Below are 21274 nucleotides of genomic sequence, written 5' to 3'. Positions count from 1 at the left end.
AGAAGCTCCAGTACTTCACCCACCTGATGGGAAGAGCTGACTCATTGGAAAAGACCATGATGCTGGGAAAGATTGAAGGCGGGAGAAGGGGACGACAGAGGATGAGATGGTTGGATGGCATCACCGACTTGATGGACATGAGTTTGAGTAAACTCTGGGAGTTGGTGATGGACAGGAAGGCCTGGCGTGCTGCAGTTCATGGGGTCACAGAGTCGGACACGACTCAGCGACTGAACATCAGTATTTCACCAGGACTAAAAAAAACAAAACTCCAGCAGCTCATGGCACCGTTTTGAAATAGGTGCTGGTGTGGCTGCCACGGCCCCTGTCAGCTCCTCCACAGGCCGGGAGCCGGGCCCCTCAGCTTGGCCTCCCAAACGCGGCCACTTATTCATTCACTCATTCAGTTCTTCAAGATACACGGATTGAGCAGCCCCCTGCGAAGCCCTGGGCTGGACGCTGGTGGTCAGGCAGGGTCCCAGGCCAGGCCCCTCTGATTCTGCCATAGAGGCAGAGCTGTCAGGGTCTCCGGTTGTTGGCCGAGGCCTCTAGCTCCGTCACTGCTGGGCTGGTGAGGGGAGCAGGCCAGAGGGCCATGTGCATCCATCAGGGTGGCCCCAGGGTGGTGGGGCACTGGCCATCTGGGGGTACACAGCCTCTGGGCAGACCCTATGGGCGGGGAGTGACAGCCCCAACCTCCGGGTGGGATGTGGGCCCCCTGCTCTCGATGGGGGTGACAGGCTTGCACGTCCCAGAAGGGTGGGGAGCTCAGAGGAGTTGCCTGGCTGAGAAGGTGGCGAGGGCACCTGGCCACCTCACTGGACAGCCTGCAGTCCCCAGGGCCTGTCCCCAGGCGCCCCTGGCCAGGCGGGCACAGCGGACAGCCAGAGGGGGGCCCGCCCCGGGAAGCTCCGAGGGGGCTCTTTAGGCAGGGGGGCAGTGTGGGGCAAGGGAGGCGGCCGTCCGCTTCTGTCCTCAAGGTCGGGAAGGGGGACACATGGAGCTCAAGCCCTGAGGGCCCTGCCTGCTCCCCCACCCGCTAATGTCTGGGCTGGGGGCCTCCCGGCCGCCCGGGGCTGGACAGAGGGGTCAGGGCCACAGGGACCAGACCCCAGCCCCAGGGGTCCTCGTCCACCTTGAGGACAAGGCGGTCCCCAGGACGACACCCACAGGGGCCGGACGCGCCACGGACTGGGAGGTGCCAGGTGGGCCCCAGGCAGGCAGAGACGTGGCCTGGACCTGAGCCTGGGGGGTCCTAGGTGCCCCTCTGATCTACAAAATAAAACCTCGTTCTGGCAAAACATCAGGCATGACTATTACCATCACTGGGGCCCACGTCTTTGAGGCTCCAGCAGTAGTCTGGAAGCTTCCCCGGGAACGGGTCCTGGTTCCATGTTGCCCAGACAGACTGGGGACCGGACACAGGGGCCCTACGGTGCCTCTCCCCTGAGAGCGCACCGCTTTCAAAAACGACCATTTCCCAGCGTCTGCTGCTGTGAGGTCCTCAGCCCCCTATCACCGGAGAAGGGGTGGTGCCTGGAGGGCGTCCTGAGGGCTAAACCAGGACCCCTCCCGCCCCCCTGCCTCCCCGCCCGGCACCCGCGGAGCCCCGCCCGGGATCAGGGCCCACCCGGCCCAGGACTGACGCCTCCCTCCCGGCACAGCCCACTGGCCAGCTGGCTCCGCCCCACCCTCCCCTGGGAGGCAGGCACCCGCCCTCGGCCTCCCGGTCACTCGGGAGCCGCCCGCACGTCAGGGCCGCGTGGAGATGGATGTGGGGGCCCGGCGGCTGGCTGACTCATTGCAGATGACCGGCCCGAGGCGGGCACCTCCCTGGGTCCCCACAGCAGGACGCTCCAGGGTGTGGCCCGCTGAGCTGGACCGCAGTCAGAGGCCATGAGGTGGGGTGGTCCTCCCTCAGAGAAGGGGCTCTGGGCCATATCCCCCTCCCACGGCCTGGAACGCAGCAGCGGTCCTCCAGGACGGACTCCTACCGCGGGTGTCTGTCCGGCTCCCCACGCGTCCACAAGGCCGCTGTCTCACCATCCGATGCTCGGGGGGCGGGGGCGGGGGGGGACGTGTCCCCCGCGGTCGCACATTTCAGGGTCTAGACCCCAAAACCTCACTGGATCCCTTATGACTGAGATGACGGAGAAGAGTTGCTCTGTTTAATTACTAGTAACTGGGGTTCACAAAGGATGCCGAGTGATGTCAGTCAATAACACTTACAGTTTATTCACGTGGGTAGCACTTAAAATCCGGTATGCTTTCAGTTACATTTTCCACACTAAGCATCAAACACCGTCCACTCTACCCCCCAAGGGCCCTGCACTACCTCCCCCCACAGTCCCCCGAAAACCACCAGCGTCACGCTCGCTCCCGGTGCCCACGCTCACGGAGCTGCCCTGCACGACCGGGCCCCAGGGGCAAGGGCCGCTGGCGTGTGAAAACCCCGCGGAAGCTTCTCACGGAGACCTCGGTGCCCGGGCGGAGGGCGAGGGGCTGCTGTTGAGGAAGGCCCTGCCGGGGCGGCTGCGGAAAGCTGGGGACCCCCGCCCGAGGGGGGAGCTCTTTGGGGGAGCGGAGCCGAAGCTCTAGTTCTCAGCTCAGCGCACGGGCTCAGGTCCCGAGGAGCCCGGACCCACACTGAGGGCCGGAGGAGGCCCCGCGGGGCAGAAGCTTGTAGACTCCCGCCTTCCTGCCAGAACAGCTCCGGGTCCAGGAGGAGATGGGCGAGCTGAGGTGGAACGCGGGCTGCTTGCAGAGGACAGAGACGAAAACCGTCAACGTGAGGGCGACTCCAGCCCTGGAGCGGCCTGTCGCCTGAGGAAGGTCTGGCTCCCTGAAGCTGCGGGAGGGGTCGCCCGGAGCCGGGGGTCACCTTCACACCACCCTGCCCTTAACTGGAGCCTAGATTCACACACACAGCGGCAAGAGCAGAGGGCGTGTCAGAGCATGCACACGCACCCGGGCCGCGCACAGCCGAGGCGGCGGGACCCCGCGTGTGCGCCGGGCAGCGGGGGGCCGCGGCCACCAGAGGGGACGCGAGGGCGCGGCGGGAGGGGCAGGGTCGGCCGGCGGCTCCGCCCCCCGCCCCCGGCGCCAGTGCGCCCCGCGCGGCTCCACGCCCTGCCCCGCCCCCGGCCCCAGTGCGCCCCCCGCAGGAGGCGGGCCGCACGCGAGCGCACACGGCTGCTCCGCCGGGCAGTCTAGAGGGGGCCCTTGGTCGGCTTCTTCTTCTTCGACTCCTCCCTGTGCTTCGGTTTCTTCCTCTTGCCGCCTTCTTTGAATCCTAAGGAGACAGGCGTGTGAGACGCTGCAGGGCAGCAGCGCGTGTCTCTAAACGTCCCCTCCCCTGCTGACGAGACACACCGCGTGGCAGACTCCCGCCTGCTCCGTATCTGAGGCCCAACGGGAACATGAGCTGACTCAACACCTGGAGATGAAAGCCTCTCACACCAGCTCTCCAGGTCCCGGAGGCCGAGTGCCCGCCCGCCCGCTGGGAGACCCCTGCCCCACGCCCGCCCGGCCCCACGACCCGCCCCGAGGCACCCGGGGGCCCCTCTGCAGGCAGAAGCCCAGGGGGCCCCGTGTCCCGCCTTCCTGCCTGCCGGAGGCTGGGGAGGAGAACGCGGGCCTGACCCGCTCGCCCTTCTGGGGTTCCACCCGGAGCCAGGCGCCGGGGGCCACTCTGCACGAACGGCTCAGAGCCTGTGTGCGTGTCCACACGGACGCGGGGGGCGGGGACGCTGAGTGTGGGGGCCAAAAGACCACTGTGAAGGTCCTGCCCAGAACCGGACCAGCGTCACTGCGGGTCTGTAAGCTGGCACACGTGGGCCCCTCAGCCCGAGGCCACCTGAAGCGTCCTTGGGTTTCACATTACACGGCAGGTGCGTCTCAGAGCGTGACCGCTGGGGCCCCAGTCTGCTCAGAGCCCCTGCACCCACTCGCAACCCCTTCTCAGAGGACCAACACCCGGTGGGCGGGCCCTGGGTTAGTCACATGGGCGCCGACAGCAGCCCGAGACCCAATCAGGATGCCCGTTTCCGGGCGGGGGTGGGGAGTAAGGACACAGGCGCCTCCTGGGACCGAGGCTGCAGGCCCTGGAACCGTGGGCCGGTGGGCGCGGGCGCCAAGGCCCGGGTGCAGCCCGTGTCCTGCCCCCTCCCTGCAGAGGGCCCACAGCGCCCCGCGCAGGTCACCCGGGGTCACAGTGCCCCACAGAGGGCCCGCGGCAGGGGACCTGAGGCTCTCGCGCAGGGAGGTGGGGCCTCATCCCCGCCCAGGCCCGGCTGCCTGCACAAAACACCCGGAGGAGACACCTGCCAAGCCCTGCCCACACAGATCTCCTGGAGCCGCCTGTCCACTCGCGGCCGCGGCGCCCTAGCTCCACACCCGAGCGGCCGGACCCGCTCCTGCCCACTCGGGCCTCCGGACCGTGGGACCCCGACCCCGACGGCCCGCAGCGCCACAGCCAGGCCTGGGAAGGTGAAGGACCAGTGCTGTTCTTCACTCAGGAGTTTGTTTCATGCTGAATAACTTCAATTCTCATTTTTAAGAGCTCCACATTCTGGACAGACCCCCGGTGTATGTGGAATCCACAAATGGACTACACTAATCCTTTCTGCACATCTCGCTGCCCGGTTTACGGTCCCGAGAGGCGTGCGATGCGCCCTCTGAATAAAGCTGGGCACCGCACTTCACAGAAGCACCAGCAAGAAGGGCCCATTGGCATGAACAAAGCTGTCCGCTGTTCACAGAGCTGCCCGTGGCTGACCCACACCCACCGCGGACCGGCCCGACCCTGAACCACACGGGCCAGGCAGTCCACACAGGAGGCCCTCCACGGCCCGCAAGTCCACGCCCTGAGGGCTGAGCACACGCCCACGATCAGAACCCACCCGCCAGCCCCTCAGGCACCTCATTAAGGCGGGGACACACCGGGCGGAGACATCAGACATGCTGTGGGGGCCACGCTCCTCCCCATACACTAAGAAAACAACCCAGGACACGGCAACCTGGCCAAAGTCACCGTGGGACTCTCCCCACCACACGGGAACACGCCCCCCAGGGGCAGCTTATCTTGGGGACCGGGGGGGGGGGGGGGGGGCCAGCGGGTTCCATCACTGTGCCGGAGGTCGCTGACCTGCTGGGGACCTAGCTCGCCCTGCGACCCCAGCCACCTTTTCCACTGTCTGTTTCTGGAACCTTCCTTTGGAGCAAGCAGCTCTGTCAATCTCCCAGTAAGAAGTCGAAGAGCTCACTACAGTCACACCACAGTCACATAGACATCGTATCTTGAACCCTTTGGTGGCTTCACGCTGGCACGCTGCTGAAGTCCTCAGCGCTCAGTACGGGAGGCGGACGTGAACAGCAAGAGGCGGACCAGCAGCACCAGCCTCCGCCAGGCCCCCCGGCTGCCCAAGGCCGCCCTGGGACACAGGTGGGAGCAGCACCTGGTCGAGACGGAGCCCCCCGCGGGCCACGTGTGTGAGGACGTGCTGGTGTCGACAGCCTCCCACCTGCAGGCACCTGGGTGGAAACTGACCAAGCTCGAGATCTCAGTCACTTTGCTTTTCCTGCCGAATCCTCCTCTCCTGAGACCCCCTGCAGCGGCCAGTGTCCTCCCCTCCACGGGCCAGCCTCTGCTACCCACGGGCAGCACGGGCCTCGCCGTGGCCCCCAGTTCTACCTCCTGACCAGACGTCTAGACAAGCGCCTGGAGGCAGGCCTGGGCCCTGCATCGGAGGCAGGTCGTTCCAAGCAGAGGGACCCCTTCCAGCCACGAGACCCCTTCTCAAGTCCTGCGTGTCCGGGAAGCTGGACTCACGGCCCTGGCCGCCCCCCCCCCCCCGCCCCCGCCCCCAATCTAGCCTGCGTGCCATCTGGGCCAGGAGGTGGCGACAAACCCGGGGAGGACGCCCCAGGCCCACACGAGGCACAAGCAGCCTGTTCCAAGCTCACCCGGCCCTTCCTTTTGCCTCTGCTTCTCCCTCACCACCCAGGAGAGGTTACGGCTCCCACGTGGCCCATCTCCCTGGAGCTGGGTCCCCACGGACCTGGCTTGGGACCCAGCACATCCATCGTCCGGCGGGCGGACGGGACAAGCCCTGTCCTCAGGGGCAGACCCGGACCTGCTCCGCGTGAGGAGGGCACCAGGGGGGCTGCAGGCACTGAGCTCCCAGCAGGAAGTTCCGGGAGAAGAAAGCCGTGGACATCGGCCTTCCGGTCCCTGCCTTGCCCCGGGTACAGAGTCAACCTCACTGAGACGTCACCCTGACTCGGGGGATGAGGGCCACCTGTCCCTCCACCCTGTGGCCAGCTGTGGTCAACCTGGCGACTTCCGGCACTGAAAACCAAGATGAACGAACACTTGGAACAGAGGAGGCACCCGAACCATAGATTCCCGTCGCCCGGCTTCAGACTCAGCCTGCAGGTAGCCATGTCATCAGACGTGACCCAGGACCTTCTACAGGGACCACAGTTCACAGACCACCTCCCCCCAGCACCCCCAAGATAACGGCGGGTCAAGAAGCTGGAAGAGGGCGCAGCAGGGCCCGTGTGTCCCGGGCGGACACCTCCCCTGGGGGAGGGAGGCCAGGTCGGCACCCTGCGAGAGGACCCCCGGGGGCAGGGGGCCCCAAGCCTGCACCCGTGACCAGCACGAGGGTGGGGAGCGGGGCTCAGGCCGCAGACGGAGGGCTCCCGGGGGCAGGCCGTGCCCGCGGGCCCTGCCGAGACAACACACACATGCGGTGCTGGGAGCCTGGCGCCCGTTTAATGTGGCCGCGCCCGCCGCCCCCACCCACCCGTCAGGCCAGCACGCAGCAGCACAGAAGGCTTCTCGGTCCTCGGGGGCCCCGTGGCGGCCGGGGGGCGGGGTCCCGGTGCACACCTGCGCAGAAGGCGCCCGGCGCGTCCTCGTCCTCCCCCGCGGCGTGCGCCGCCGGCCGGGGCGGGGGCGCGGGCCGCGGCGGCCGCAGCGAGCGGGCGCTGGAGCTGGCGGGCTGGGCGGGCAGCGCGCTCTGGCCTCGTCGCAGGCACTCCTCCGCGAAGGCGTCCTCATCGGCCACACCTGAAAGCACACAGGATGAGACGCGCGTGAGCCGGGCCGGGGCCGCGTCCTCGCGCCTGCGGGGCCGGAGCCGAGCCTCGCAGAGAGAAAGGGGAAACCAGGCTGGGCCTCGCCGGCCCTGGGCTCAAGGATCCCGAAAGCCCCCCGCCGGTCCCAGGGCAGGGCCGGCCGTGGGCCTTGCTGGGGCAGCTATAACCACAGGCCCTGCCGCGATGGAGGCGGCAGACACCCCGCGTCGCCCGCTCGGGCCGGAGCAGCGCAGGAGCTCAGAGCCAAGGACCCGCACACACGGTCACCTGTCACAGCAGACACACGGCCGAGCGCGTGCTTCCGCGCTCAGGGTTGTGCTTCTGTCAGTCTTTTCGAAGACGGGAGATGTGATGGGAACACCAGGAACAATAGGAAACAAGTGACGGCTGTCACCGAGTGACTTCCGGCTTCCTTCTCTGCAGTCACAGCGCCCTCCGTGAGGGCACGGCTGCCAGCAGCCCAGCAACGGTGGGAAATGGGGACCCCGGGTGGTGGTGGCACCCCTGTGCCCCCCGGGGGCGAGCGCGGAGCCCTGAGCCCGGCCGGCGTGCCCCGCGGGGTCTTCCACGCGAGCGCCCCCTTGGGTCACCCAGGTCCTGGCCCTGCCCCCCCCCACCGCAGACCCCCCCTCCACTCCTGCTCCCCCTCCCCCCCCCCCACCCCGGGGAGGTAAAGACCGGGATGCTCCCGGAATGAAACATGTAACCAGAGCCCTGCTCTTTCATGGGGCTGCAATCACAGCTGCTTCGCCCTGGTAACTGTTCCCCAAGCGCCAGGCTCCATGCTGGGCAGGGGCTCCAGGCCTGGCCTCCGTCTTCTCCAGACGCCGCCTCCTCCCCAAACCCCATACCTGCCCGGCTGAGGAATAATCCTCCTCCAGCAGCACAGACGCTCACCCTGGAGATGCAGGCCGAACCCCGGGGGCCCAGACCCAGGGCCTGTGCTTCCAGGGCTCCCTGTGAAGCCTCTGCCCACCCCGCAGGCCTGGCGGGGGCCCTGGGGCTGGCCTCCACCAGCCTCCCGATCCCCCCCACATGCAGGCCTGGCGGGCGCCCTGGGGCTGGCCTCCATCAGCCTCCCAATCCCCCCCACACGCAGGCCTGGCGGGCGCCCTGGGGCTGGCCTCAATCAGCCTCCCAATCACCCCACGACGCACACGCAAGCCTGGCAGCAGGGAGGGGCGCCTGGCAGTCAGCGCAGGGGCCTGGCCGCCTTCACACCAGATGCCCACCCCGAAGGGTGCTGGCTGAGGAAGCAGGCCCGGCCGCGGCCCTCACCCCCGCCCCCTACCTGCGCACAGCTGCCTCACCACCCCCGAGGGTTGCCAGCACCGTGGGGACACGGGCTGTGTGTGTAAACAGAGCGCCTCTGGGACACGACCGTCTGTAGGAGGAAAGCGCCTGAGTGCAGGGGCCTGGGGCGGGGCAGGGCTGGGAGCCTAGGGGCCGTGGGGTCCAGCACACAGACACAGGCACGGGACCCCCAAATACGAGGAGCCCTCCAGGGGAGGGGGCCCCAGAGGCACACCTGATACACCACCTTGATGGCGACGCGACCTCCAATCCATGCGGGACGTGGCGAGTGGGGGAAGGTGGGCGGCCCCACCCTGCAGCTGAGCTGCCCCCAGGCCCACATTTGGCTCCCGTCCACCCGGGAGCAAGCAGCTGGCCGTCCGTTCCCGGTGACTTCAACGTGCTTTTGCGGGGACACCACGCCGCCAGGTGGGGCCCGACCGCCCAGGTGCTCAACAGGCTCACTCTGGGTGGCCACGTGCCCACAACGGCCTGGAGAAGGCAGGGCGGGCGTCCTGGGGGCTACCCGCCTCGGGTCACCTCGGACCCCCAGGGCCCGTCAACTGTCCGGGAAGAGGCGGGGCTCCCCCAGCCCCGGCCGGCTCAGGGAAACCCACCGCGCGTCCTTGTGAGGGCGAGGCCGGCCCGCCTGCTCTGGACGGGCTCCCAGGGGGCCAGCGCACAGGCAGGGGGACCCTGCAGGACCCGTGGAACCCTCCCAGCCCCAGCACCTCCCCGGTGCTCCGGGCTGCACCTGCCACCAGTTGGGAGCACAAAGCTGTCACTGAGACGCCAGGCCTGCCGCTCGGAGAACGCAGGGAGTACCCCCATCCAGTGGTCAGGACGCCACGCTTCCACTCCACTGCGGGGGGGAGAGGGTTCGGTCCCTGGTCAGGGAATAGGATCCCGTGTGCCCCGAGGCATAAATAAAGTGAAAAACATGTTTAAATTTGACAGCTGCTCTTATTTTTACAAAATCGCACAGAATATACTCCAGGGCTCAGGGTCTGGCAATCCCCGCTATGGGAAAAGGGGGCCCCTCCTGGGTCCCAGGGTCCTCTCGGCATCCAGATGGCCATCGGGCCCCTAGTGAGGGCGCACACGCACCCTCGGGGCTGGAGCCCAGGGCAGCACGTGCACTCACTCGCGCGGGGTGGCCCCTCCCCGGGCAGTCCCGCCCCCGGGCACACCCAGCTCGGCGAGGGACCCTGGCTCCGGGCACCCTCCCGCCTCCTGCCCACAGCCATGAAGCCCTCTCTCTCACGAGCACCAGGCCACAGGGTCTCTGAACCGGGGACCGTCCAGGATGACTGAAGGGCCATGGCTGAGGCCCACGCTCTCGGGCGTGGCGTCTGGGAGCCCCTGAGAAGGGGTGGTACCTGCACGGCTGGGCTTCTCACCAGCCCATGGGCCGGCCCCCCGCAGCACCAGCAGTCCCCGAGGCCCTGGGCCTGGAGCAGGACGATCAGGTCACTGACCCCACAAGGCTCCCCTAAAATCCCACCTGTGTCACCTGCCAGGAGAGGGTCCTCAGCGGGGCGGGAGGGGGGAGCGGGGGAGCGGGGCTTGAGAGAAAGAAACGTGGATACTGAGAACTTCTCCCAGTAGTTCTGCTGGGTGCCTTCTGAAAGAGATCCTTCCATGTGTGTCCACGCAAGCGCTCATTATGAACCCACTGTTACACGCAGAGCAACACTGGACATTAACAGGTTTATAAAACGTGAGGCCACCATCCTCTTAGACGCAGAGGCATCACGCGTAACGCCCGGCTGCAGGAGGCTCACGCTGAAATCAAGATTGCCGGCCGTGTGCTTAGTCGCTCAGGCGTGTCCGACTCTTCGCGACCCCGTGGACTGTAGCCCACCAGGACCCTCTGTCCACGGGGAGTCTCCAGGCCAGAATACTGGAGAGGGTTACCATGCCCTCTTCCAGGGGATCTTCCCAACCCAAGGATCGAACCCAGGTCTCCTGCATTGCAGGTGGATTCTTTACCAGCTGATGCCAGGGAATAACCTCAGGTACGCAGGTGACACCACCCTAATGGCAGAAAGTGAAGAGGAACTAAAGAGCCTCTTGATGAAAGTGAAAGAGGAGAGTGAAAAACCTGGCTTAAAACTCAACATTCAGAAAACCAAGATCATGGCATCCGGTCCCATCACTTCATGGCAAATAGATGGGGAAACAGTGGAGACAGTGAGAGACTATTTTCTTGCTCTCCAAAATTACTACAGGCAGTGAATGCAGCCATGAAATTAAAAGATCCTGTTCCTTGGAAGAAAAGCTATGACAAACCTAGACAATGTATTAAACAGCAGAGACATCACTTTGCTGACAAAGGTCCAAATAATCAAAGTATGGTTTTTCCAAGTACAGATGTGACAGTTGGACTATAAAGAAAGCTGAGAGCCCAAGAATTGATGCTTTTGAACTGTGATGTTGGAGAAGACTCTTGAGAGTCCCTTGGACTGCAAGGAGATCCAACCAGTCCATCCTAAAGAAGATCAGTCCTGGGTGTTCACTGGAAGGACTGATGCTGAAGCTGAAACTCCAGTACTCCGGCCACCCGATGCGAAGAGCTGACTCACTGGAAAAGACCCTGACGCTGGGAAAGATTGAGGGCAAGAGAAGGGGATGACAGAGGATGAGATGCTTGGATGGCATCATGGATCTGATGGACATGAGTTTAAGCAAACTCCAGAATGGTGAAGGACAGGGAGGCCTGGCGTGCTGCAGTCCATGGGGTCGCAGAGTCGGACACGACTGAGCGACTGAATCACCACCATCCTCAAAAGCGTGCCCAGCGGCGGATAACGCAGACCGCTGCTGGAACACGGTGCTCCCCAAGGTGAGCGCACTTTACAGCCTGGGCACTGGCGAGCCGGGCCCCGTGAGGGCCCCCAGGCCGTGACCGCAGCTGGGACCAGGCCTGGATGGGGCAGAAGGATTGGTGGACGTGGGTCCCGCTGCCATCTCAGAGACAAGGCCAGCCTGTCGGGTCTCCACGTGCCACAGCCAGGCCCAGCCCGGGAGCTGCCCTGACGGCCACGGAACGCGCAATGGCAGGGGTCTGCAAGGTCCCCAGCAAAGGGTGTGCGCGCCCCCAACCCAGGCTCTGAGCCAATGCCCCAGACGTCTCCAGCCTCTCCCAGGGCAGTGGCACCCAGAGCAGAGACTCTGCCCTCAGGGCGGCCGGGGCCGTGGATGCCAGCGCCCCCCTCCCCACCCGGGAGCCAGACGCCCCATCCCAAGGGGGCGCGGGACACTCCTGGCAGAGGCAAGGCCAGCGCTGGAGACAGAGGTGCCACAGACAGCTAGGGCGGCCTCGCCTGCATCCGCTCCGTGGCTCCTGGTAACGCTGCCCTGGTCCTGGTGCCCACTGCCTCCCCGACACCCACGTCCTCCTGCAAGACCTGCCCCCAGCCCCACGGCTGCGCGCGTCCCCTTCGGAGCGGGAGGCCCAGGGCCCCGCGGGACAGGACCCGCCGGTCTCTGCTGGAAGGCGGAGGAGGTCTGGGCCCAGCCAGCCCGCAGGCGCGGCCACGGGCCCAGCCCCAACCCCTTCCGCCCACCAGGAAGCAAGGCACCCCCGGCTGAGGACAGACCCGCCTCCTTCCTGGGAAAGCCCAGGGCAGCAGAGGCACCCCGAGCCCCAAGGAGACGGGCCTCGCGAGGCCTGGGAAGACTGTTAGCCCCACAGTACTCAGCCCACGGGGACCTGGACGGGGGGCTGGCGCCTGGAGAGACTGCGGGGCGTGCCTGCACGGCTGAGACACCGGGTCTGCGGGACGGTCACTGAGTCTGGCGTTTGCCGCGCTTCGGGTCTCCGAGCCCGTCCTCGGTTTGGGGCTGGAGAGCGTGTTTCCCACGGGGGCGACCTGTCCTCTGAGGCCCGGTCGCTCTGCGGAAGCACTTAGGGTCCCGATTTCAGGCAGCAGGAGGGCGGGACTCGCACCAGCCAGGAGTCCAGTGCAAGAAGAGACACGCTGCCACCGGGACGGCGCCTGGGCCGCGGCTCCTGACAGCGGACGCTGCCCGGGAGGCCGACAGAGGCTCTTCCCTAAGGACAGGGCGGCCCCGAACCCCAGACCTGTCCCCGCCCAGGAAACGCCTGCAGCCCGCAGTCTTGCACTTTAAGTCATAGCCTTGGGCCCTGCAATGCTCAGCTGCTACACTCGGGGCCAGGGCCCCACACAGCAGCATCCATCTCTCCTTCCGTCGGGCCCCCTCCGCACTCACGACCCCGGCCCCGGGATGACCCCCAGGCCCACCGCCGGCCCCACTGTGGACAGTTCAACGATGGCCCAGGGCTGCTCCTTGCCAAACAGAAACCTTCTCCAGAAAAAGCACGCTGTCTGCCAAGGGTCACAGGATGCAGAGTGCCACCACTGACCTTTGTATCACTGTTTAGCGCCTATATCACGCCCCCGACCCCAACCTCTAACAGAGAAGTCTCCCGCTGCAGGCCACCCCACACCCTGCAGGGGACAGCCCCCCACCAACCCACCCACCACAGCACGGCACCAACATCCTCACGAGTGCAGGCACCGCCCCGTGCCACGACCTGAAACCCCAGGAGTTTAAACCAGCATGTGAGGACGGCCACTGCCATCCCACCCCCACACCTAGTGTCACACCTGCGGAAAACCAACCCACATTTTGGGCTTCTTTCTACAGCTTCTTCCGAGCTTTCCACAGGATCCCATCAATTACAAGACATTCCTCTCCCATGAGAATTCACCGTGCCTTTTGTTTCAGCAACTTACTAGGTAAACGCAAAGAACGCACTCGAAGGAAAGTCAGTCACATCCAGTTCAACCAACCAAACAGAAGTGGCTGTTTTGCTGTCATTCCTGCTAGCCTTTGCCCTGTGCAGGAACTAGCCGCTAACGCGACTGTGGGCTACCATTCACGCATCCTCTGCACTTGGGAAACTACAGAGCAGAAACATCCTGCCCCGTGGAGCCAAGCAAGAGAAACTTTCAGCACAAACCGCGCTAACCCACTGCCCCTCGTGCGGAAGCTCGGCGAAGCCAGCGAGGAGCGGAGGGGCACGGCCCAGCGGCGGCCACGCACGCAGCCGGGACCCCACAGGCTTCGCTCCTTTCCCCAGATGGAGTCCCAGCACACGCAGGAATCTGGCTGATAACACGCAAATGAAAGCAAACCTCCTCATGTGAAAACAGCAGTGACTTTTTCCAAGTCTGTACCACCCCCCCAGGCCTCGGTGGTGGCTGCTTTTTCTCTTGTTGAGGGGGTGGGGCGGGGTTAACCCCACGCTTCCCCACAGGAGGAATCCCACTGACACACACTGGGATCACTCAGACACCCAAAAATGCACCACTGGCCCGAGAGGGGATCCCAGGGCGCAGGGCCTGGCACGCAGGACGCTGCCTGTTCTCACGGGGCTCAGCTGGCCCCGCGGCGTGAGCTCACACACAGGCCCGGGCCGGGGACGCAGACCCATGGGGGCGGGCGGGAGCGGTCCCCAGGAGGAGATGGAGGGGCACACGGTAGGTGCAGGCCTCAACCACAGGCAGGCCGAGGAGGCAGGCGGCGGCAGGGAGGAGTCAGGAGGGCGCCCGTGTGAGGGGGGAGGGACGCGGCTGGGTGCGGAGGCCAAGGCAAGAGCCGGCTGCCAGAACCCAAGCCCTGCAGGGCACCCACGCCGCTGACGCCCAGGGGACCGGCCGCCCCAGCAGCAACCCTGTGCCCCTCACCCTGCCCTAAGGCAGCCCCCCCATGGGCGCCCCCTCTCCCAAGAGCCTGTGGGGCTTCTCATAAGGGGCGTCCGTGAGCTGCGGGCTGCTCCAGATACAGGCCCACCGCTCACACACCAGGGGTGGATGGCTGGAGGAGGCCCGCGGGACGGCCACCAGGAAGGCAGGGCCCAGCCGCCCCCAATGGATGCTGGGGCCGCCTGAGGGCCCCCGTCCAGGCCCCCCCTCTGCTCTCGAGGAGGCGGCCTTGGGGGACCCGCATCTGCCCTCAGGAGCGACCAGGCTGAGCACCCGGGAAGAGGGGACGCAGCCCCAGGCGGGAGTCCAGCAGCTCGACCAGAGCCCCCTCCCCTCCCCCGCAGAGGCCCCCTCCCCCACAGAGGCCCCAGCCCACAGAGGCCCTCCCCCGCCCACCGCGGTTGCAGAGCCCCAGGCCCGCAGGTCGGCAGTCGGCAGGCCCAGGCTGCCTCCCACAGAGACTGCTGGCTGGCACCTGGGGCCACGCGGCTGGAAGAGGCCCCAGGAGAAGCCGAGTCAGGGCCAGGCGGGAGCAGAGGAGGGAGGCGGGCACACCCCTCTGGTGTGAACGGCCCGGGGCCCTAAGCACCTGAGGGGTGGCCTGGGCCCTCCTGGGCTCGTCTGCTCTCAGGCGGCGGAAGTGGGGCTCTCCCCAGGATGACCAAAGGCCGTCCCCACAGACTCTGACCGACATAAACCATCAGAGAGGACAGACTGATTTCTGCAGGGCCCCACGGTCACAAAACCTGACTTTTCTGAAGACACCATTGAAGCCACATAAAAATCTCAGAAGGAGCGAGTCTAGTCTCTTCTCAGTATTGATATCCATTAAAAACATTTTTTAAAACCCATATTATATAGGCTAGCAGACATGTGCCAAGGAACTCGCAGGCATTTCATCAAAACACGCCACCAGCGAGCACCAGTGACAGTGTAACCCGGGTGTAAAGAAGACCCAGAGGACAAGAGGACTGAGTCCCCAGCAGGGGCACGTCGGACGAGATTTCGGAGACACTACCGCTGGCAAGGAATCTGGGAGCAAGCTGGGTGACTTCAACACATACCAATGTTCCAAGTCATCAAAGCCACACACGGACAAATACAAGTGAAAATACGTGAAGGAAAAATAAAAAACGTTCAGATGCGCAACATGTACGCCATTCAACCAAAGGCTACCCCCAAACACAACAGTTTTAAGTCAAATGAACATGTGACAACTGAAAAGGGAAATCACTTTATCAGGGCAAGCAAACAGCAAACGACGGTAGAACAAGACGCCTGTGAAATCTGGGGACGACTGCAGGAAAACCGGGACGCCTGACGCTCCCCCTCCAGCAGAGGCCCCGCGTCATCCAAGAACCATGAACGGCCCAGGAGGATCCACTCTGCTCCCCGGGGGAGGTAACTAATGACTACCAGCTTTCAATGCACATGCTTCCGCACCCGATTACTCCACACTGTCCAGACAGCGAGTTCAGCAGGACCACTCCTACGGGAACACCACCCCACGCAGACACCCGGACGGTCAGAACGAGTGAATGTCCACGCTTCACCAGGCGGCACAAGCCCTGGGGCGGGGGGCCGCAATGGGCGCCCACGGCCACCAGCAGACCATGGCTCGACGGCTGCCTCGGCCACACCCGCGGGGCCACGGCCGTTCCAGAAGCAACCAGAACCCAGACCCCACGTGGCAGGATGGCAGCAGCCAGGCCCCAGACTCCACAGGAGCCTTCCCTACCGCTCCTCAGACTCGAGCCCAGGTCAGCCACACTCAGCTGCTCCCAGCCCCCAAAGAAGGCAGGCAGAGGTGGGTTTTGGAGGGACCACCTCTCCCCCCGCCCAGCTCCGGGCTCCCCGTCGCCTCCACACGTGGCAGGGCCTCGGGCTGCCGGCTCCGGGGAGGGGAAGGCTCGTCAGCATGGGCAGACAGCAGCGGGAAAGGCCGGCAGGGCCTGCCTGCACTGGCCCTCAAGGCGCGGCCACGCCAACGAGGAGGTCCCGGCAACCTCAGGGGTGTGCTGTCAACCCCTCGGTAAGTGCACCATCTTTCTAGGAGCTCCAGGAGCATTTTTAAATAGAAGGCAATTCCACTTCATTCCACTTTTAAGTGTAAATGCTCTCGAAAAGGTCCAATTATGTGGGGTGTTTTTTTGGTGCAAGCAGAAAAGAGTGCTTTTTGAATGTCAACAAACATCACAAAGGTGGTGGGACCACAGCTTGCCAGGCTCCCTGTCCAAGGAATGCCCCTCCAGGCAAGAGTAATGGCGTGGGTTCCTTCTCCAGGGGGTCTTCCCGACCCAGGAATCGGACTCACGTCTCGTGCGGCTCCCGTGTCGCAGGGGGACTCAAGCGCTGGGCCACCTGGGAAGCCAGTGCCTGGCGTATCACACATCACACAGCTCCTGGGTCTGGACTATTTTAAGTAACTTCCACCCCTGCCTCCCCGCCTGCCTCAGTGCTGACCTCCACCCCACGGGGCTGGGCTGTCCGTCCAGGGGTCGACCGACGTGTACACGTGAGTCGCACAGCGCGTGTGAAAGCAAACCGGGAAGTTGCTGGACTCAGGCCGTAACAGTCTCGCCACTTCTCAAGGTGCTGGTACTTGACATCCTTTTAAGGAAATCATGACTCCCAATTTTAAGCTGGAAAGTCACTTGCAATTACTGCTTAAAAAAGAATCACAGGTACATGACTTTTTAGACTTTGAATACATAGTAACAACTGTGTGCAAACTAAAACGTCCTGAGTACTGATCCTCAAAACCACCAATATACCTCAATTATTGGAGGGAAAAAAAAAAAACAGGAGAAGCCTAAGACGTCTCTCAAGACCGGGTGCTCCGGCGTGGAGGGGTGGTTACGGTAAGGACAAGGACGGCCCCGAAAGGCCAAGGGCTGACCACCCTCCACTGAGGCAGGCCACCCCGGGGCTCTCCCAGGCGTCCTGCCCTGCCCGGCCTGTGGGTGCCCACTGCTGACCACCCACCTGAGGGGGGCTCCGCAAAGGCAGGGCGCCCCACACCCCCAGGAGGCAGCTCGGCCTCCGCAATCCGCTCCAGCACCCCCGGGTCCGAGGGCCTGCAGCCCTGGGCTTGCCCCTCGCTCATGGGTCCCCCATGAGGACCATAATCTCACTGCGGTATCCACTGTGAAACCCAACCACCGGGATCCACGATGCAGTGTCCAAAGAACCGGAACAGCACACCAGGAGGTGCCCCGCGGCCTCCCGCGCCGGATACGGTGGTCACGGTGGGCAGCAGGCCTGGGGGACACGGCGCCCAGCTCACAGGGGCAGCTCTGCAGGGGCTGCTGGAGTGAGCCCTGCAGGGGGGCAGAGCAGGAACAGACGGCCCGCCCTCGTGGGTTCTGTCCTCCCACAGCGGCGACTCTGTTCTCCGAGTACTGCGTCAGAAGGAAAGGGGACGACGTCCAGCCATGGTTTCCACGAGGCGCACACCTCGCCCACTGCAAACTTCAGTCAAGGCCCAGGGGGGCAGTCTGGTGAGACGGGTGGACGGAGCGTGAGCAGAGAGCAAGCAACGTGCCTTCCGAGGCCCAGTCCCCCTGCTCACCGACAGGACGACTCTGCAGAGTCCCAGCGAGGCCTAGTCCTGCACACCCCTCATCACCGTGATGAAGAGATTCCTGCTCACAGAGAAAGAGCTACTGTGACCTCCCTTCCTCTGACCTTGGTAAGCAGCAAGACAATACGACTAGTACCAAAAAACAAACAAACAAAAAATCTTACCACATTTTAACTGCTGGTCACACGGTACTAAATCTCCATATAGCTAACCCAGTTCATTACAGCTGCAAGGACTAGCAGATTCAAAGCTGCGAGACAAGGATGGAAAGTCACCTCATGACCAGTTCTAGAAGCAGAAGCCTCAGACTTAAAGGATGCGCCAAGGATGACAGAGGAAGGAACCAATACTTTACGTCAACGCCTTCACACCTGTGTCACTAACCACCCACTCTGAAGGCAGCAACTACCTCGGGAATCACTCAAGGGGGGCAGGATCCGGGGTTTAAACTAAAAGGCCACTGGTCACATACATGCAGTGCACCCCAACCAAAGCACACAGCAGCAAGGGAGCCAATTCACTCAACAATCCTGCCCGAAAGCCCCCTGAAACCGTAGTGATCACCTCTGTCTTGTCTGTGAACCTCCTGACGACTAATCACTGAGAAGACCAGAAGCAACTGATTACAAAACTACTGCTGGGTTCTCTGCAGGACTCTGGTTACGTGAAACCGTCCCTGCAGAGGCCGAGGACAGCTGATGGGTGACCAGGCAGGCAGGGTGAGGCTTCAGCAGACGATGAGTGAAAACCCACTGAACGATGCCGTCCCACAGACGGTGGCCGAGACCCCGGCAGACCAGGGACACGGGGTCCCGGGGCTAGCTGCAGGGACTCCACAGCTCTCACGGCAAGCCTCCACAACGTGCCCTGCATGGACCATGGGGAGGAAGGGGGGCAGCGTGAGCACCAGGATCATCTGTATCACAGAGAAACCCAGACTGGGCTTCAGAACGCAAACCCGAAACCTTTGAAGCCCGGAAAACACAGGGAGGCGGCACCAGCCGTCACTGAACTACCCCGGCCAGCGGAGGGGCGAAGACGAGAAAGGAGAAACAGCGTGAGCGTGAGAACTACGGCACCGCTGTCCCGTTGAGACCGGACTCCAAGGACTAAACGAAGGCCTCCATCCTGACGGTAGAGGACGCCCCGAACGTGGACAGAGCACACGGGTGACCAGACAGCCTGGAGCATGGCCACCAGCAGTCTTGGGAGAAGAGGGCTCAGTCTCCTCCTGCAAAGACCCCCAGGCTCCAGGAAGACTTTTACCTGGTCAGTACAAGGACTAACAACAGCGCAGACCCATGAGGACAGTGAGACGCCGCTGCTCGCAGGGCCGGGCCGGGGACGCTGGTGGTGCCACGCCCAGCAGCCTGCCCGTGCACAGCCGCCGCCCGGCACAGGGACCCGAAGCTGCAGGCGCCAACCTGACCGCGTCCCAGGGTTCCGGGAAGAAGGCCTGACCACGCCGAGCTCTCCGCCCGCGTCACGACAGGCCCATCCACGGTCGTGCCCACACCGGCGACTCCCCGAGTGGGGACAGTGGCGCCCCCAGAACACCATCGCTGGAAGACGGCCCTCTTCTCCCGCGCTCGGCCAGCCCAGGACGTGCCGAGGGCGGACGCCACGCCTAGTGACGCGCTCTCAGGCACACAGGCCGCTGAGGGGCGCACCAGACTCCTCCTCACTGACCTGGTGTCCCAGGGTGGCCCTGAACCTGTTCTCCCCAGCAGTTCATCCCACCCGTCAGACACCAATTTCAAGTCCCGGGACCCTCTCCCTGAGTGACTGAGGCCAGCCACAGGCTGAGAGCACAGACGCAGCACGCCCCCCAGGGCCAGGCCATCGCCCCCGGGGTCAGGCCGTCGGCAGCGTGGCTTTCCAGCGTGACCGCCCACACCCGCCTCCTAGCCGGCCCCGTGTGCTAAGACGGAGCTGCACGCCGCCCTTCCCGTGTCTTGCTAGCTCCAGCTGTCTTCCCATACTTACATTCAAGTATGCAATGCTTCTTTAAATAGCTTCTTCTAGCAGTTTCACACTGTTTAGATTCAAAACAAACTTGAGTAGGGTAGTAAAAAGACCATCTAGCTCTTGTGTAATATCCCTCTGGCTGGAATTCCAGTTATCAGTGGTCATCATGACAGATCACACTGATCGAAAAGCGAAAGAAAACACCTGTGTGTCTGCCCATGCCAGCATCATTACGTGACTGTCCTAGGCATGTTATCTTTAAATAAGCTGGCATTAAACACAGCCTGGAGAACTAGAACATACTCCAAACGATGGGAAGGTGGACAGCTGTTTCTTCCCTCCCTGAAGACATGTTCAATAAGTTGCTAATCATTATTCCACATCAACAGGGAATTTTCATACACTCTCCAAATACAACAAAGAACACGTGTCAATGAGGTCCAGCACCAGCCTCAGCGTCCAGACGCAGCAGAACGAAGGGCTCCAGGAGCCCAGGCATGGAGTCACACACAGGAGGACAGGCCCCACTCAGGAAAGAATGCACCGAACACATTTGCATTTATTTTCTTTTTTTTTTTTTTAAAAGCAAATGACAAAGACCCAGTTTACCAGCTTAACTTTTTTAAACCTAAGCTTAACATTACATATTTAAACAATTGTCAAAACTTACTAAGTTGCCAGCATTCATGCACAACTGGAAAACATCCTCAATGCACATTAAACCAGAAATGTATTACCATTAATGTATTAATATCATCACTACTAAATACTGAAAAAACTGAGATTATTCTGTGGAAGAGTCATCCTGGCAATGTTAACTTCACAGCAGGCTGAGACTACTCGGCTCACGTTTCAAACACAATGGAAAAGCAGTCCGTGCTGGTGTTAGTGTACGAAAGAGTCACGGCCACCTTGGATTACGTTTAATAAAAAGCAAAGTGCATACAGAGATTTACAACAATTTTAAAGACAAATAAAATGGTCCTATTACGTGGTCCCAACAGTAAACTCAACAGTCTATGACAAACAGGGCTCCGACGAGCTGTGTATAAATACTTTAGATTAGGTACAGTTATACTGAAAGTCGAGTTCGTTTGAAATCTTCAAAAAAATGTTCCTGTTAATCCTCGCATGGCGCGTGCCAGAGTTAGGGTTCTGCTACGCGCGTGCGGTCAGCTACTTGTTATCCAAGCGCAGCAGCTGCTCCTTACCATTTATCGTCAAGGACTTTAACTGGCCGTCTTCTTCAACTTCCACCCTTTCTTGACCATTCTCGACAATCCTGCGGGAGGGGAGGCAAGGGGGTAAAATGCATCTTAAAATCGTAGTATTAAATAAGTAGACATATATGTGAACCTGAATGCGTATCTTTAGAGGACTTGCCACGGATATACCTGAAGTCACTAATTCTGTGGCTGAAGCCAATGTCCTGAGCACGGACATTTCTTAAAGTAGATGACTCTGACACTGAACCAAGAGGCACCAGCCGTCCAAACGGTCAAGGTGCCACAACGGATGCATTTCCATCCCAACGCATCACTGCACACTACATGGGATGGTGTCCAATGTGTCACGTGAAGCTGACACTTCA

The 21274-nt window shown here is 62.8% G+C and overlaps 1 protein-coding gene across 3 annotated transcripts in view; it reads right to left on the bottom strand.

The window, feature by feature from the left end:
• Positions 1–3158: 3158 nt before the first annotated feature.
• Positions 3159–21274, bottom strand: part of DNAJB6 (DnaJ heat shock protein family (Hsp40) member B6) — a 54063-nt gene continuing 35947 nt past the window's right edge. Inside the window, exons 7-9 of one of the 3 annotated variants that reach the window (XM_061166240.1) lie at positions 20895–20965; positions 6896–7075; positions 3159–3292 (exon numbers count right to left, since the gene is read on the bottom strand). In XM_061166240.1, the coding sequence (XP_061022223.1) occupies positions 3210–3292; positions 6896–7075; positions 20895–20965 (334 nt within the window). In that variant the 3' untranslated portion in view covers positions 3159–3209. The remainder of the gene's footprint in view (positions 3293–6895; positions 7076–20894; positions 20966–21274) is intronic. The other 2 variants (XM_061166239.1, XM_061166238.1) reach the window with 2 other exon arrangements.

The sequence above is a fragment of the Dama dama genome, chromosome 18 (assembly GCF_033118175.1).
Source record: "Dama dama isolate Ldn47 chromosome 18, ASM3311817v1, whole genome shotgun sequence".
NCBI lineage: Eukaryota > Metazoa > Chordata > Mammalia > Artiodactyla > Cervidae > Dama > Dama dama.
The sequence above is the reverse complement of the archived record's forward strand: the minus strand, read 5'-3'. Positions and strand labels throughout refer to the sequence as shown.